Source organism: Diceros bicornis, chromosome 2 (genome assembly GCF_020826845.1).
Source record: "Diceros bicornis minor isolate mBicDic1 chromosome 2, mDicBic1.mat.cur, whole genome shotgun sequence".
Taxonomy (NCBI): Eukaryota; Metazoa; Chordata; class Mammalia; order Perissodactyla; family Rhinocerotidae; genus Diceros; species Diceros bicornis.
Window position 1 is genome coordinate 48,770,089 of NC_080741.1, and position 17,270 is coordinate 48,787,358.

At 48.3% G+C, this 17,270-nt stretch overlaps 1 protein-coding gene across 5 annotated transcripts in view; it reads right to left on the reverse strand.

The window, feature by feature from the left end:
- Positions 1-17,270, reverse strand: part of SCAP (SREBF chaperone) — a 61,673-nt gene that overhangs the window by 11,873 nt on the left and 32,530 nt on the right. For all 5 annotated transcript variants that reach the window (XM_058557233.1, XM_058557248.1, XM_058557222.1 and 2 more), the window contains exons 3-7: positions 12,126-12,255; positions 2,428-2,585; positions 1,379-1,599; positions 1,088-1,193; positions 42-214 (exon numbers count right to left, since the gene is read on the reverse strand). In XM_058557233.1, the coding sequence (XP_058413216.1) occupies positions 42-214; positions 1,088-1,193; positions 1,379-1,599; positions 2,428-2,585; positions 12,126-12,255 (788 nt within the window). The remainder of the gene's footprint in view (positions 1-41; positions 215-1,087; positions 1,194-1,378; positions 1,600-2,427; positions 2,586-12,125; positions 12,256-17,270) is intronic.

Here is a 17,270-nt window from a genome sequence, read left to right on the forward strand (position 1 = left end):
TAGCTTGCAGAAAGCCCCCAGCCTCCTTGCCGTGGACCTACGTGTGGAGAAGTAGATGTAGGCAAACAAGATGATGTAGGTGGTCACAAGGGGGATGAGCTCGGCGATGCCAATTTCCTCCTTGAAGTGCACATGGACCAGGTTCTCTGCCCGAAGGCTGCAGTTGGGGCTGGGGTGCAGGAGCATCAGGCGGGCCCGCAGGCTGCCCAGGAACCTGGTCATGGAGCAGGGTAGGGTAGATGGACTGTTCCTCTCGGTCCAGGGGACAAAGACAATCCCTGGAAGGATGGTCCATCAGGGCTTCCCTCCTCCCCTTGTGTTGCAGGGAGCTCATCTGTGGTGTCTAAGCTTCTCGGTAGTTTCCAGGGGCGTTGGAAGAATTATAAAACTGGCAAAGTTGTCTCAGGAGCTCCCCCTGCTCCTTCCTCAGCACCCCTTTCCTGACCTGTCACACCACTCCAACTGCCAAAGGCCCATGACAGCCAACTGGAAGCATCTTTTTTTTTTTAATTTTATTTATTTTTTTCCCCCAAAGCCCCAGTAGATAGTTGTATGTCATAGCTGCATATCCTTCTAGTTGCTGTATGTGGGACGCGGCCTCAGCATGGCCGGAGAAGCGGTGCGTGGGTGCGCGCCCGGATCCGAACCCGGGCCGCCAGCAGCGGAGCACACACACTTAACCACTAAGCCACGGGGCCGGCCCTGGAAGCATCTTGAGGGCCCTCGCCCTTGCTGGGGAGCTGCCTGCAGTGCTCTGTTGGGAAGGACTCTGAGGCCACGAGGAGCTCAGTAGTAATCAGCTGGGGACCCCTGCCCTAGGCTCAAGAGAGACCAGTGGAGGCACCAGGGCACTGAATTTTCCCAGCACTGCCTTAGTCCCTTATTCTTAACCAGCTATCAGGTCATCCCCACACAAATGTGAATAGACAGCATCCTTCATTCCAAGGGACATACACATTTCAACAGGAGGTCTGAAAACTGCAAGTTCCCAGGGGGCATTCTAGACACTCCAACCAGAACAGGGACTACTCAAAGCCTCATGTCATTCTACAGCCCAGTCAGCAGCCCCAAAAGCTGAAGGCCTTACTTGGCATGGTACCGCTGGAAGACCAGGGTAATGGTGTATGAGACCATCCTCTTCCTGGTATAGAGGCTCACTCCGCTGTACTTCCCAGGAACACCAAACAGCAAGTCTGCAGACAGAAACCAGCAGGTACTGACAAAAGAACGGCAGCTGCCGTAGAGCCACCTAGGACCCCACCCCTCCTCCACCCTTGGAAACAAGGGGTAACCTCTGATCTGCCAAAGCACCCATCAAAGAGGACATGGAGACCGACAGGCACTCTCGCAGGTCCTCGGGCAACCTGCCCTGGCGTACCTTTGAGCGTGGCTGAGGTCTGCAGGGTTTTCGGCTCGTGCTGATGGATGGTTCTGATGATGTCAGGATCAGCATGGAAGCGTTCCCGGTCATTCTGCCAGAAGTTTCCAGGGGACAGCAGCAGGCATCCATGCTCAGGGAGCAGGTTCCGGAGCTTCCTAAGGCCTGGCAGCAGGTCGGTGACCTGCAGGCACACCTCCTCCAGGCTCCTGGTCCCAGAGCTGTGCAGGAGATAGGATGAGGCACTCCCTGTGTCTGCTAGCACAGAGCCGGCCCACTGTACTTACGGGGTACCCTCTGTCATCAGGTTCCCAGATGTCTCCTATCTCAAAGAGCCTGAGGATTAGGGCAGCAGGGGAAAGTTCTTCCAGGTGGTCAACAACCAAACCGTGTGGCTGTCTGACCTCCAAAGTGCATCCGGAGCCCAAAGGCCAGTCACTTCCGAGGAGAAGCAAGTTCTGGGAGCATACACAGCCCCACCCATTAAAACAACTTGGCCAATTCAGTAAGCAGAGGGGATAGGATAAAAATTAGGGGCTTTGTTTCATTCACCAAAATGCCCATCAAAGCCCTCAGCTAACTAAAGCCTGGCGGGTGAAGCAGCCCATGAAGCCAGCATGCTCAAGATCTACTGATGGGATGGGGATACCACTTGGGTTAGGGCTTCAGAAGCATATCCCCAGGTAGAGCATGCTTCTCGTCAGCACGGCCACCACTGTTACATTCACATCTTATGACCCTTAGGCAGCAAGCCATCTGAGGCATGAGTCAATCTGTTCTCAGTCAGCTCACCACAGGGTCACCTACTCTATCTGAGACCTGAGGATGAAGCTCAGGGCTCTATCTGTGCCATCTGCAGAGGTCCAGGGGGAATGCAGCCACAGTGGACGCACAAGGATGCTGGGAAATGCAAAGCTGGCTCACTCACCATCCTTCTTGTTTGCTCAGTTTCTGCAGAGCTGGCTGGCTCAATGGAGTTACACTGAGGACTGTACCCTCCTTCAGTACAGAACGGGATTCAGGGAGGCTGGGGTCCCTGAGAGGAATACCTGTCTCTGAGCACATGGTTCCGGATCTCCTCCACCAGCTGGAATGCCCGGGACAGAGGTGAGCGGAACACATCTACTGCCAGGAGGTTCTTATGCCAAGGAGACACTGAGGACTTCACAAATATCTGCTGGATATAAGCCACCGGGGCACCCACATACTGCAGAAGAAATGGGGGAGGGGTAGAAAGGTCAGCTCAGCATAGGAGGGACAAAAATGGGTCCATATTCAGTAAGGATTTACTGAGCATCTACTATGGGCAAAGCACTGTGGGGCCAAAGGGACAGGCCTTCAAAAATGAAGATGTCCACAAGGGGCTTTTTACCATTTATGAACCACTTAGGAAGTGGTTACCCAGTAGACCAGGGGTAGGCAAACTATGGCCCACAGGCTAAATCGAGCCCAGCACCTATTTTTTTAAATAAAGTTTTACTGGAATACAGCCATGCCCACTCCATTCTGTACTGTCCGCGGCTGCTTTCACACAACAGCCGAGGTGAGTGTTCACAACAGAGACTGTGTGACCCACAATGCCTAAAACATCTACCATCCAGCCCATTATGGAAAATGTCTGCTGATCTTGCAATAGACCCTAAGCTCCCAAAAGGGTGTAGCCTGCCTTATGGACCCTGGTTTTGCCACTTGCAGGTCAGCGGTTTTTGAAAATCAAAAGACCCAGTTTTAAATCCCAGCTCTCCAATATGGCCTTGGAAACGTTTCTGACTTCTCTGGATTCCAATGTTCTCACTGGGATGGGGCATAATGACATTCACCCTGCAGCATCAAGAAGATGCACACACACACTGACACATATGCACACATATGTGTATAAATGGTACATGCAGAGATTAAGTATTAATGAAAATATTAGCAATAAACAGTTGTGGCACATCATTTCATTGACCCCCATGACAGTCCTATAGAAGCACGGTGATTGCCTAGGGTTTCATTACTCAAGCAGAGTGCTGTGAGGACTCAAACCCAGGTCTCCTCACTGAACATCACACACTTTTCTCACTAGAACCTGCCATCTGCCCTTAAAAAGCTGACAACAGGCACTTAAGTGACCAAAGTGTTCATATGTGTAACAGGCAAGGAGTAACTCCCAGCGACGGACGTGTCATGGAGCACCCCCAAAACGAGGTACCGGATTAGCCATGGCAGGGTTATGGCCAGTGTAGGAGCTGTGGTGCCATAAGGTAGGGAAGAACTGGTGGGGGGTCCTCTGAGGAGCAAGAGACACTGAGAGCACAGCCAGCCTGGTCAGCACAAACGAGGCCAGGGGGAAATAACAGCTAAGATGAGAGGTGGCTAGGATGACGCCTGACTGAGCTGTCTGGATTTTAATCAGTTGACAAAAGCCGCTCAGTGTCTCTGACATGGAGGGGAGACCTGACAAAAGCAGTGCTCTGCAAGACTACCCGGGAGTTATAGTACCATCCAACTAGAGAGACAGGGAAAGACCGCCCAGAGTCATGACCCACTGTGGGAGCTGGGCCTGGCTGAGGAATGAGGGGCTGTCTCCAGGCCTGTTCCACAACCAGGAACTCCAAAGAGCAGGTGCATAGATGAAAGGAAGGCCATTTAGCCACTTGATGCCATACTCCAGGTTATCACATGAGCAAGGGTCAAGATGCTGAACACACATAGCAAGTTAAGGCCTCCTTGGCCCCTAGGCACGAAGGAACAACCTGGAGCAATCATCTGAGCCTTTGTGAAGTTTATGTTTATGAAGCCATGTCTTAGCAAAGGCTCTGGGGACAGAAGGCCTCACCCACTTTGTCTTCTGCACCTGACTCAGTCTGCTGGAAGCAGGAGGTATAGAGGTACCTGGACAGAGCTGGCTACCACAGGCTCTGACCTGAATAGCAGTTCATCCACTCAACACATCACACAGGCCAGAGTTGGGGAGGAGCTATCCAGAGACCAACTATTCTACAATGAGCCATTCCCAGGCTGATCATCCTCAAGCCCTATAAAGGACATGGCATATCACCCAGAGACAGCATGGCACCATGGAGCCTCCAGCCCTGGTTTTGTTCCCATTTGGCACAAGCCTGTGACTCTGCACATACCACCTTCTCTGTCCACTGCCCTTCTCGGGCCCCCACCCCCACCCTCAGGCCCACTGAGCCTGTCCAAACGAACCCTTAGTCAGTTTCCAGGTCCTGGAAACTGTTTACAGTTTACAGCTCCTTGGCCCTCCAGTCCATCTCCAGCCCTCTTCGCATCCAGGTGCCTTCTCCCCAGCCAGGACTATTCAGGCTACCATTTCAACAAAGTACTAATGGGGCTGGCTCCGTGGCATAGCAGTTAAGTGCGCATGCTCCGCTGCAGGCGCGCACTGATGCACCGCTTGTCAGGCCATGCTGGGGTGGCGTCCCATATAAAGTGGAGGAAGACAGGCACAGATGTTAGCCCAGGGCCAGTCTTCCTCAGCAAAAGAGGAGGATTGGCATGGATGGATGTTAGCTCAGGGCTGATCTTCCTCACAAAAAAAACAAAAAAACAAAAACAAAGCACTAATGAGCATATTTCAGAACCAGAGCTCTCTTTCTGGGCTCTAGGGATGACTCCAAGAGCTCTATGAGCATGTTGCTCCCCAAATTCGTTCAAATTTCTGCTTGGAAGTGTATATTTTATTATTACCATCATCACTTTAGGGGAGAGAATCCATGGCTTTCATCAGATTTTCATAGCAAGATGTAACCCCTTCGCCCTAGACATCTCTTTCTCCTTTGACCTTCCACCAATCCTGGGTAAAATCCAGCTCATTTGTTCTCACTCCTGGGCTGGTAAGAAAAACTATGTAGAAAAGAGCCTACTATACAGCCGTGCTCTCCAACCTTGGTGGCTTGGCCTCCCTCTGCTGGCCAGCTCTTGATTCATCCTCACTGACTTCCAACTGAACTTTCCAAGCAACTATTCCACATCTTTCTAACTCTTTCAAGATCTTGGTCTAGTCATTTAATGATTGTATCAAACTCATCATCCAACGTGTGTGTCCTCAACCTCCTTCTTCTGGGCATCAAAAATCTCTTACACAGGCCGGCCCCATGGCTTAGCGGTTAAGTGCACGCGCTCCGCTGCTGGCGGCCCGGGTTCGGATCCCGGGCGCGCACCGACGCATTGCTTCTCCAGCCATGCTGAGGCCGCATCCCACATACAGCAACTAGAAGGGTGTGCAGCTATGACATACAACTAGATCTACTGGGGCTTTGGGGGAAAAATAAATAAATAAATAAAATTTAAAAAAAAAATCTCTTACAGTGGTATATTCATTAGGCATTGGCCTAATTCTTGTCATCACTATCTTAGTTTGGGTTTCCCCAACAGCAAACCCTAAGACAAGTGGTTTATCTGGGAGGTGCAGGAAACTCAGTGGGGGGAATAGGGACAAGAGCAAAGAAGGGAAGACAGCCAACGAAGAGTTTATTACTGAGCATGTGACCTCTGTGGATAACTCGATTGAGCTGAGTTACCCAACCTAAGGGATTATAGAGCTAAGGTGTTACATACCAACTCCTGCAGTTACTGGTCAAGGGCTGCTCCTAGGGGGCGTGAATTCTCCAGCACCTCAGGCCTTCTGTACCAGACATCCTTTGACAAATGAGATGCAGATGCTGATGGCTGGAAAGCAGGCTGGCAGGCACTACTCACTGTGCTGGGCCCTATCATAATCCCCATTTGAAATTCAAGTAAGAAACAGACATGGAAACAGAGATGACATGTGGTATCCAAAGGGAGTGACTAAGGAAGCATACGGGCCCAGTGGAGTCCAGATGCCCCAGGGCACAGAAGGAAGACTCCTCATTACATGGAGGCTGTGGCAGGTAGTCTTCTAACGCAGCCCCAGTAATCCCCACTTCCTGGTGCTCACGCTCATGTGTAATCCCCCTCGAGAGTGGGCTGGACCTGGTGACTTGCTTCTGACAAACAGAATACAGCAGAAGTGATGAGATGTCATTTCTGAGACTAGGTTACAAAAGGTTACAATTATGAACCTTGAGGACATTATGCTAATTGAAATAAGCCAGTCACAAAAAAACAAATACAGTATGATTCCATTTACATGAGGTACCTCAAGTAGCCAAACTCATAGAGACAGAAAGTATAATGGTGGTTACCAGGGGCTGAGGGAGGAGGAATGGAGAGTTACTGTTTAATGGGTAGAGTTTCTGTTTTACAAGATGAAAAGACTTATGGAGATGGATGGTGGTAATGGCTGCACAATAATGTGAATGTATTTAAATACCACTGAACTGTATACTTAAAAATGGTTAAGATGGTAAATTTTATGTTGTGTGTATTGTGCCACAATAAAAAAAATAAATAATTGGAAGGAAAAAAAAGACTATGACTCCTCCTCCTCCGCCCCCCCCGCCCCTTTTTTGGAGCCACCACTCTGATGAAGTCAGCCATATTGTGAGCTGTTCCGGAAAGATCCATGTGGCAAGAAATTGAAAGGACTTTCAGCCAATACCCAGTGAGGAACGGAGTCCCTCAGTCCAACAGCCTGCAAGGAACCTGCTGCCAGCCGGCCATCTGAGTGAGCTTGGAAGCAGATTCTCCCCCAGTTGGGCTTTGAGATGACTGTAGCCTTGGCCGACACCTTGACTGCAGCCTATGAGAGACCCTGAGCTAGGGGACCCAGATAAGAAAACCAAGGCTCAGAGAGATAAAAGGATGTGCCCAAGGACACACAGCTGATAGGCAGCAGAGCCAGGATTAAAGCCCAGGGCTGCCGAATTCCCAAGCCTGTTTTTTCTCTACAGCCAACCTGCCGGGGTAGTTGTGAACCATGCGAGTTCCCATGGAGAACAGGACATGGATGGAAAGGCCCAGCACAGTGTAGGAGGGGAACCGAGGTTCTGGGGACTCCTGGGGTCTCTGGCCACAACCATTCACAGCATGAAGCCCCTAACCAGGGCTCCTTGGAAACCCTGTGTCCAGGCTCAGATAGCCACCACAAACACTGCAACGCTGGCCCTGGAGGCCCAGCCACCTCCATGGACCTGCCAAGCAGGGCTCGGTGTGAGGTTCAAGTTTCATGAAGACCTGGTCTAGGGGAGCCAGGTCAGTGCAGGAGACCTCAGGCTTGTTTTTGTTTTGTTTTGCGTTTTAGCACAATCTTTCCTTCCCATTTAGATAGAACAACACAGAGCTCCAGGTATTTTACCTTTACAGTGACACACCCAGGGGTTCCCTTCAGAACATGATATAGAGGACTCCTGTTACTCAGCTCATCTGGAAAACAGGGCTCCTGATCCTTGTCCTCCAGCCCTGGGCAGGCAGGGTGGTATGGTGAGGTGGGAAGGGCAGGTTCAGGGGATTCACCTGGGTTCAACTTCTAGCTCCACCCCTGGCTGTGCGCCTTGGACAAGAGTCTCTACACTCTCTAAGCCTCAGTCCCCTACCTACTCAGGGAAATGGGAATAGAATCTCACGCCTCACTAGATAGACAGATCACTGTGAGGACCAAATAAAACACACACAACCACCCAGCAAAGAGTTTGGCCGAAAACATGTTAGTTACATCTAGTTATATTATTATGTCTTAAAACTATTAAAACTTGATTTGACATCTCCTTAAGATCAATACCTCCTCGCCCTTTCATATTTCCCCACCCTTCTCCTAGACATGGCCATCTCAGTATCGAAGTTTCTCCAAGTACAATAAGATTGATCTTCTTACCACCACTTTCATGTCAGTGCGTCTAAGGGAATGGCTTCCCACTGCTTACAGAATTAAAGTTTAAACTCCATAGCCCAGGATTCAACTTGGTCCCACCTACCTTATCACCAAACCATGTTCCAAGAAAAATGCCTCACTTCAGACTCCGTCTCCTAAATAAGACATGCTGTTTCTTTATTCAACAAGAAACCTTTCTTGAGCATCTACTATCTGCAAAACACTAAATTATACAAATTTCAATGAAACATGATTTCAACTGGATCAAAATACAGAGCAAAGAGGAGAAGCAGGGCACGCATCTGCAAGAGAGCTGAGGAAGGCTTCCCAGAGAGAGTGATATCTGAGCTGAGGGGTAAGGGACAAGGAGTGCATGTCTGTTGCACACTGGAGGGCAGTCCAAGCATGTGAACCTTTGTTCTCCTCCTCTCTGCTCTGGCCAGATCTGGCCAATGATAGTGATGACAATGGTGATAGCCACAAACACTTGTCGAATGCAAATGATGGGCAGGCATTGCACTAAACCCATGCATTCTTTCACTTAATGCTATGACAACGCACAGTGTAGGTATAATTATTATCCCCATTTTATGAATGCGGAAACTAAGGCATAAAGGTGTTAAGTAACTTGCCCAAGGTCACACATCTGGGAAATGGAAAGTCTCTACCGTTTCTGCTTTGCTCTTCTCTTCCTCTGTTAAAAACATCCCTCTTGGGGCTGGCCCGGTGGCGCAAGCGGTTAAGTGCGTGTGCTCCGCTGCAGCGGCCCCGGGTTTTGCCGGCTCAGATCCCGGGCCCGCACCGATGCACTGCTTGGCAAGCCATGCTGTGGCGGCGTCCCATATAAAGTGGAGGAAGATGGGCACGGATGTTAGCCCAGGCCCAGTCTTCCTCAGCAAAAAAAGGAGGAGGATTGGCAGATGTTAGCACAGAGCTGATCTCCTCACAAAAAAAAAAAAAAAAATCCCTCTTCGCAGAGGGAAGTGACCCCCCCTAAACCTGCGAGGGCAGTGATCTCAGTGACTCAAACTCAGGGGGGCCTAACTCAGAGCACAAGGACCTGGCAGAGTTGATTAGAGTCCTCTCTGGAGGAATATAAAGGCCAACTGCAGGGTGCAGCCATCATCCCACTAGGGGAACATTTCAGCAAAGGGGGAGAAGGAAGGCTATATAGAAAGAGAGTCATCTCCAGCATAGAGAACTACAATTCAATAGAAACAAAACAACTCCATTCAAAATGGGCAAACAGGGGCCAGCCCGGTGGCGCAAGCGGTTAAGTGCGCGCGCTCCACTGCGGCAGCCCGGGGTTTGCAAGTTCGGATCCCGGGCGCGCACCAACGCACCGCTTGTTAAGCCATGCTGTGGCGGCGTCCCATATAAAGTGGAGGAAGATAGGCACGGATGTTAGCCCAGAGCCAATCTTCCTCAGCAAAAAGAGGAGGATTGGCAACGGATGTTAGCTCAGGGCTAATCTTCCTCACACAAAAAATAAATAAATAAAAAATAAATAAACTGACATCTTTGTCTTCTCTTCCCAACCAGACTGGGATCTCCTCGGGGACAGTGAAGCTCTAGGTATCCTCTATGTTATACTGCTGGGCACACTGCAGACACACAATAAACGTGTTGAATAAAGGAATGAATGGAGGAAGGAAAGACATTTCGGTTCCTTTGTGTGGGCAGTCGATGCCGTGCTGTGCTGCCTAGCACCAGAGCCTCCCAATTTTCCTTTGGAAATCATCCTCTCTCATTCTCAGCCTGCTGAGGAAGACAACTAGGTGATGAAGCTAATCAACAAAACAACCCCCTTGGCCATAGGATTTGGGATGGGGACAGGCAGATAACCCCATTAAGAGTCAACTGGGCACCCTCTTGTCCTCCACTGGATTGGATGTTACAAGAACATGGGACTGAAGCTTCTGGAGCTACTGTCAGGTAGACCAAGGGTGGAGCTGACCCAGAGCTGAGGGACTCCTTTTGAGACCCAAACCATGTTATCCTTGAGTCAGCCCTGCCCCTCAAGTTATATGACCCACAAAATTCCCTTTTGGCTTACTCTAGTTTAGTTGATTTTTCTGTCCCTCATAAATAAAGCAAACCTTAACATTTCTGTATTGTTGGCCTGTATTTTTATCACAGACAGTCAATGGAGGTGAGATAACTGACCACTGAGGTGCATGACACCAGGTGACAGAACCGAAGCCTGGGTCTCCTTCTCAATCCTTCAGGGGATAGAGACTTCAATCAGAAAGAGAGAAAATGGACAATCCCCTGATTCTCGAGCCCTCAAGTCATTTTGTATACCCACTTACTATCCTCATCCCAGACCAAAGAAGGGCACTAAGGAAGTTTAAAGAGCTCACAAACAAGTAAACCCCCCTAGCAGTCACATCATTAAACATCTGTTCTGCACCATCAGGCCTACTGAACTCTACTAGTCACAAAACATCCACAAACACAGACTACCTTGTTGTGACCAGGAACCATCAGTTCCATTACGCGGTAAAACTGCATCAAGAGGTTAATGAAGGTAAAAGGTTTGAACTAAGAAGGTCCCATAGTGAGCCAATGGTCAAGCTGGGACATGAAGTTACAGAACTGGTTTCTGCCAGCATCAGATCATGCTCCCTCTCACCTTCATGGACAAAGTCCCATGAAGCCCGGATTGTGTACTTCCCATTGACACCATGTGTAGTTTAACACATACCTATCTTACCACACATGTCTCTATTTCAGCAACAGTACAGCCAAGTTTATAACAAGTTACCTGGCTGCTACATTACCCAAAAAGGAAACGGGAAGGAATGTGCAATCACTGTCAGAGAGAAGGTGGGAGAGGAAGAGTTCTGTTCCCTGAGCTTTGGTTTCTCTCCTCAACAACAGACTCGGCGAGTCCAGCACCAATCCATGGAACCAAATCACAACACGTGAAGGAAGGATACTTCCTTCATTATCTGGCAGGCAAAAGGCTTAGACACAAGCTAATCAAGCTTGTAAGATTTCCAAATTTTTGAGTCCAGAGTTACAGTGAGTTATGTCCTACACCTGAGACCCTCAACTGGAGAGACTATTTATTCCTAGTTTAGATCAGTGCTCAGCTCAGAGTCAACTGAAAACAGTACAGTATGGTACAGAAGAAGCAGGGCGCTGAGGGTCAAGAGACCTGGAGTTCTGATCCAGTGTTGACTCCATGAAAACTAAATTACTGAGACATTTCATCACTCTGGGCCCCAGCTTAACTGTAACAGAGATTAAAATTAAAACAAAAACAGGGTCCGGTGCCGTGGTGTAGCGGTTAAGTGCGCGCGTTCCACTGCTGGCGGCCCAGGTTTGGATCCCAGGTGTGCACAGATGCACTGCTTGCCAGGCCGTGCTGTGGCGGCATCCCACATAAAGTGGAGGAAGATGGGCACAGATGTTAGCCTAAGGCCAGTCTTCCTCAGCAAAAAGAGAAAGATTGGCGTGGATGTTAGCTCAGGGCTAATCTTCCTCACAAAAAACAAAAACAAAACCTATACTTTTTACCTGACTGAACTGTGAGGATAAAATAGGACCAAACAGATTTGAAAAAATTAGGTGTACACTGCAAATATTAGACAGTGTCAGGACTCTAATGATAGAACATTCTCTAGAGATGCTCAGTGGTTCTCATGACCACCTGGGACAAGGAGGAGATGGCCTGTTTGCCATGGCACTGCCTGGCAGCTGTGCATGGTGTGTGAGCAGCCCAGGGTGTGAACCCAGACCCAGCTGGCCGCACCTACAACCACCACAGACCCCAGTTTTTCTAGGACAGTCACACTTCTGTGTCACTTGACATTTCCTTTCAAAAAAGGTTAGTCACTAAATTTATAACAAAATATTTTTGGTGCCTTTGTAAAGCTGTTCAAGTACATGTTTTCACCAATCAGAAGTTGACCACCCTCAGTTGTCACTCATGAAACCCCTGCCTCAGCCAATCTCCAGCCAATCCCCAGGGCTCTCTTCAGCAACGCACTAAGCACCTACCCACTCCGGCTGCTCAATAGGCTCTCGTGGTTTGTGGTCAGAGGCCACAGGCGGGGGCGAGTAATCCTTCATAGGAGTGGTGAATTCCACAGGTCCTGTTCCTGGCAAGGGGAGTTTCAGCAGTGGATAGCTGGGATGAACAAAAAGGAGAAAAGAATTAGGACATGATAGGTGGTAAAGTCTGCACTGATAACAGTGACACAGGAACCACTGCAGCTGCACTAAATTCTCCCTGCTAGGACTGTATAAATGCACAAAATACTAGAATCATAAAACTTCAGAGCTAGAAGGAAACTCAGATGCCACCTAGATCAGAATTTTTCAAACTCATTTTTAGTCATAGAAAGCTTACAAGAAGCCCAATTCATAAAATAGACTGAATATTTTTAGATATGTAATAAAGGCAACATGCTAAAAGAACAAAAAATCTTCTTGTCAAATTATACGTAAGTAAGACAATAATAAAAAAACTTGGGGAAAAAAACAAAAACCCAGAAAGCCCAGGGCAGACCCCTGGGCTCTGGGTGCAGAGAGAAGTCATGGGGCCCAGAGCTAAGACTGTTGGTGCTTTAGCTGCACAAGATGAAGGCACGCAGCACATTTTATTTATCTACATTTACTTTCCACACAGTAGCTCCTCAAAACACACTGACTAAACTAAAAGCAGCCTGTTTCTCAAGATTTGAAATATTAAAAACATCTGTGAATTCCAGGAGTCTAAACATTCCAATAGGAAGAGAAAGAAGGGCAGCACACTGCAGGGCATCCACTTTCTTAGGATAAAGTCTCTTAGGAACAAGTCCACAGGCCTTGAAATGCTTAAAATGGCGCACAGTCATTCTCCAACCTTGCCCTGGGGCCATACACAACTCCTCTCTTACTTCTGAGGCTCTGCACCTGCTGGAACACTCCTGCCCATTCTCCTCCTAGATAACTCATCTTCAAGGCCTCAGCTGTAGTATTACTTGCCCCCAGAAGTCTTTCCTCTTACCCCAAAGTCTGGGTTGGCGCTCCTGCTATGAGCTGCCAAAGTGCCCCATACAGGCACACACCTCAGAGATATTGCAGGTTCGGTTCCAGACCACTTCAATAAAGTGAATATCACAATAAAGCAAGTCACAGACATTTTTTGGTTTCCTAGTGCATATAAAAGTTATGTTTACGTTATACTGTAGTCTATTAAGTGTGCAATAGCCTATTTCTAAAACAAATGTACATACCTTAATTGAAAAATACTTTATTGCTAAAGAATGCTAATCATCATCTAAGCCTTCAGCGAGTGGTACTCCTTTTGCTGGTGGAGGGTCTTGCCCTCCATGCAATACCTGCAAAGCCCAATAAAGCGAAGCACAATAAAACAAAGTATGCCTGTACTCATGCCAACATGGTTCTTATCACTGACAGTGGACGTGCCTGTTACTGTCTCTGTACCAAATGATGACGGTTTCTAACTCTCACTGAGCACGTACTGTGTGAGGCACCAATCCAAGTGCCTTCCAACTATTTGCTCACTTAAGCCTCACCACAACCCAATGAGGCATGCAGAAGCTATATCCCCACTAGAAAATGACAGAACCAGTATGTAAACACAGGTCTGTGCTCAACATCACACTATACTACCTTGTATTACATTTCTGTTTTGTTTTAAAATTTAAATGACCATATATTCCTTTTAATATAGGCAAAAGAAAAACATCAAGAAAAATATTTTATAAAATTGCAAAAGGCCAAGGGACTAATCACCATCTATGGCCATCAAATTCTAGACCAAAAGGAAAGCTTAGAAGAAAAGTGTCAATTTTCAGAAGCAAAAATACTCACTTTTCCAAGGTCAAAAAAAAGACTAAAGACATTTAAAGAAAGAAGCTGTCTGGGGATTTCTATTACTACCCCCACATTGCTTCCGCAAAACTCATTTCTAGGACCAGATTACATCTTGGCTTACTCTGATCTCACAGGGGCAGAGGAAATTAACAGGTCTCTAAAACCTCCCCCGCCTTTCCTGTCTCAGCTCCACCCATCCAGCTGCTCAGGCCAAGCATTTTGATCTTGACTCCTCTTTCCCTCACACTCCACATCTGGTCCTCAGAAAATCCCCAGGACTCTACCATCAAAATATATCCAGACTCAGCCACATCTCACCACCTCCAAGGCTTCCACTCAGACCAAGCAACCATCAACTCTCACCTGGAATAATACACTGGCCTGCTTCTACTCCTGAAATCATTTCCTTGTCTCCTATTCAGGTACGGAACCGCAATCCAAATCTCTCCCATCCCCCGGCCCACACACCTTTCTGCTGCCATGCCCATACAGCCTTCTCCCCACATCTGGCCACCTAACACATCCCTACAGGTTACTGGTGCCCTACCCTTATCCCCTCTGATCTTATTTCTGGGCACGCTGGCTCAATTTCCAACTGCCAGCACTTGCATCTATTTGCCTGAGAGTGTTGTATTACTGCTGGAGGCCTCTCTGTCTAAGTGAGACAGGCCACAAATGCCAGGAATTAATGCTAGCCGGAAGCAGACCTCAAACAGTGGTTGATGCTGTTATTGTACAGACTAGGGGTCAGCAAACAGTCCATGGCCTGTTTTTGTGTGGTCTGTGAGCTAAGAATGGTTTTTACATTTTTAAAGGGTTATATAAAACAACACAAAAAACAAAGAAAAATATGCGAAAGAGACTGCATGTGGCCTTACTATCTGGCTCTTTAGGGAAAGAGTTTGCTGACCCTGACACAGACAGTCCAGCTCCCTCACACACAGGTGGGGAGCTCTGGGGTGGATGTCCTGTACTGTTTCTCAGCGTTCCCCAGTGAGATTACTCTCAGCTGCCCATGGCGGTAACTTGTTGGATAATGCACCTTCTCTTCCATCTCACTTTCCCACCTCCCTACCAGTGTCCATTTCATTTTACACACAAGCCACATGTACTCAAATCTTTGTCTCAGGGGAAGCCCAAACTAAAATGCTCCCCCTGCCCCCAAAATGCTAGCCAAATTCCTGCTTATCCTCAAGGCAACACTGCCTCTCTACTCCTCCACCTCTAGGCAGTCAGGCACACCTCTCTTCTGTACTCCCATGGTAGCCTGCAAACACCGACCCCAGAGACTTGTATTCATCTGCTTGATTAATATAAGAAACGTGTGGGAAGGGGACACGCCATTTTAGTTTCGGTATCACCAATACAAGGCACATGGAAGATGTTCAAGAAATGTGGTAATTATTTATCTACCAGATGCTTTACCCAGGACTGGCCTCATGGGTGTGCAATCTGTATGGCTGCACAGGACCCCACGTTCAGAAGGGCCTAGAGCTTGACGTTTAATGCTCTGCAGTAGCTGTATGGAAATTTTTTTTTTTTGCTGAGGAAGATTTGCCCTGAGCTAACATCTGTTGCCAATCTTCCTCTATTTTGTGAGCCACAGTCACAGCATGGCCCCTGATAGATGAGTGGTGTAGGTCCACACCTGGAAACCAAACCCGGGCCACCAAAGTGGACCGCACTGAACTTAACCACTAGGCCACTGGGGCTGGTCCTGGAAATTCTTAACAAATTTACCTTTAAACTTGTGTTTTGTAAGTGAAGTCCATCACAATGGAGCATGTGCTGAGTATTTAGAGTGTAGGTTCACACATGGTCCCTCCTCCCTGGGATAGGTTCTTGACTACCAGCTCCCCTGCCCCCTTGCATCCCTGGACCTGGCCTTCCCTACTCTGTCCAGGTATCCCATTTGTTGCTGCCCCCTGGCAGGGGCGTGAATGCAAAACAAGGAGGGTTGGGGTCAGATGTGCATACCCCGCTGTAATCTGGGGCAGGGTGAGGTGAAGGCCAGCTTGACAGCACCCCAGGTTGACAGCACCATAGTACATCTGGTGGACATTCTGGCAGGGGCAAGCCTTTCACCCACTCCCATCCAAGCATATTTTAGTACCTTTAATGGTACTTTTTCCCTGCCTTTGGAATAAGCAGCCTGTATTTTCATGTTGCACGAGGTCCCACAAATTACACAGATGGTCTTGGCTCTACATCTCCCATTCTCACTCGCAGTTATCTGTGATGGGAAGCTCAGGAGACACTGAAGATATACAGAAACAGCAACCTCACAAATGACACTCAGAAAAGATGTTGCAGAAGACGCTTCCCTGGAGACATCAGGGGTAGGAGGTATTTTCTCTCCTCCCTTCTCAGGGGAGAACAATACAGGATCAGGGGTGGGGCAGTGCAAGACTAGAAGAGGATATTTCTGAGATCTCCTGATCTCTCTTTTGTGAGGAAATTTGGAGTGCTCAAGACATCTCACAGCTTTTCTGGAGCTTGTTTGTGAGGTCAGGAGTAACTTCTGCTTGGGGAGAGGTTCTAGCTTTGAAATGCTGAATAGGTCAGCACTCTGGAGCAGCTGCAGGAGGCTTTAGGGCAGAGGTCAGTGGTGCTTTGGGCCTTCCTTCTCAGCTCTCCAGCCAGGCTCTTCAAAGCGCAGGTACAGACAAGGCTTCAGTTACTTAGCTTTCTTTCTTGTTCATGAAAAGAGAATATTAATGTGTCTAGAGAGTGGCCACATGGGCACAGAAAGAGGGAACCTGTGTGCACACCCCCCAAAGGGGCCATGGTGATCAGGAGGAAACCTGAGATGTGGGCAGACAAGGGAGAGAGGTTGACAAGCAGAGGCCACTACAACCGAGATGTCCAGCCTCAGCCTGAAGGTACTTCTTTCCTCCAGAGAAAAGAAGGAGAAAAGGGATCAAGTCTGTTCTTAAATTATCCTTTAAGGATACAGGATTATTATCCTTCAGGAGACTTATAATATCCTCATTATGATTCCAACTTGCTCTCCAAGTTAAAAATCCACCTTCTATAACCATGAGTAGCAGGTTGTGGAATCACAAGTGACCCTCACATTAACCTCAGACCTGTACATAGGGCAGTCCAGCCAGCCTGGCACCTAGGCACTCTTCCTTCACCCCACAGTGCTCCCACCACTTCCCAGGGCAGGTCTGGAGCAACAGCACTCTCTATCCCAGGTCCTGGTGACCTAACCTCTAGGAAATGTAAACAGACACCTCTTGCCACAGAGCCTACTTACTACCAGTTTCATCACATTTTCCCAGAGGAAAGAGCATTCCCTGCTCCCAGGGTGATCCA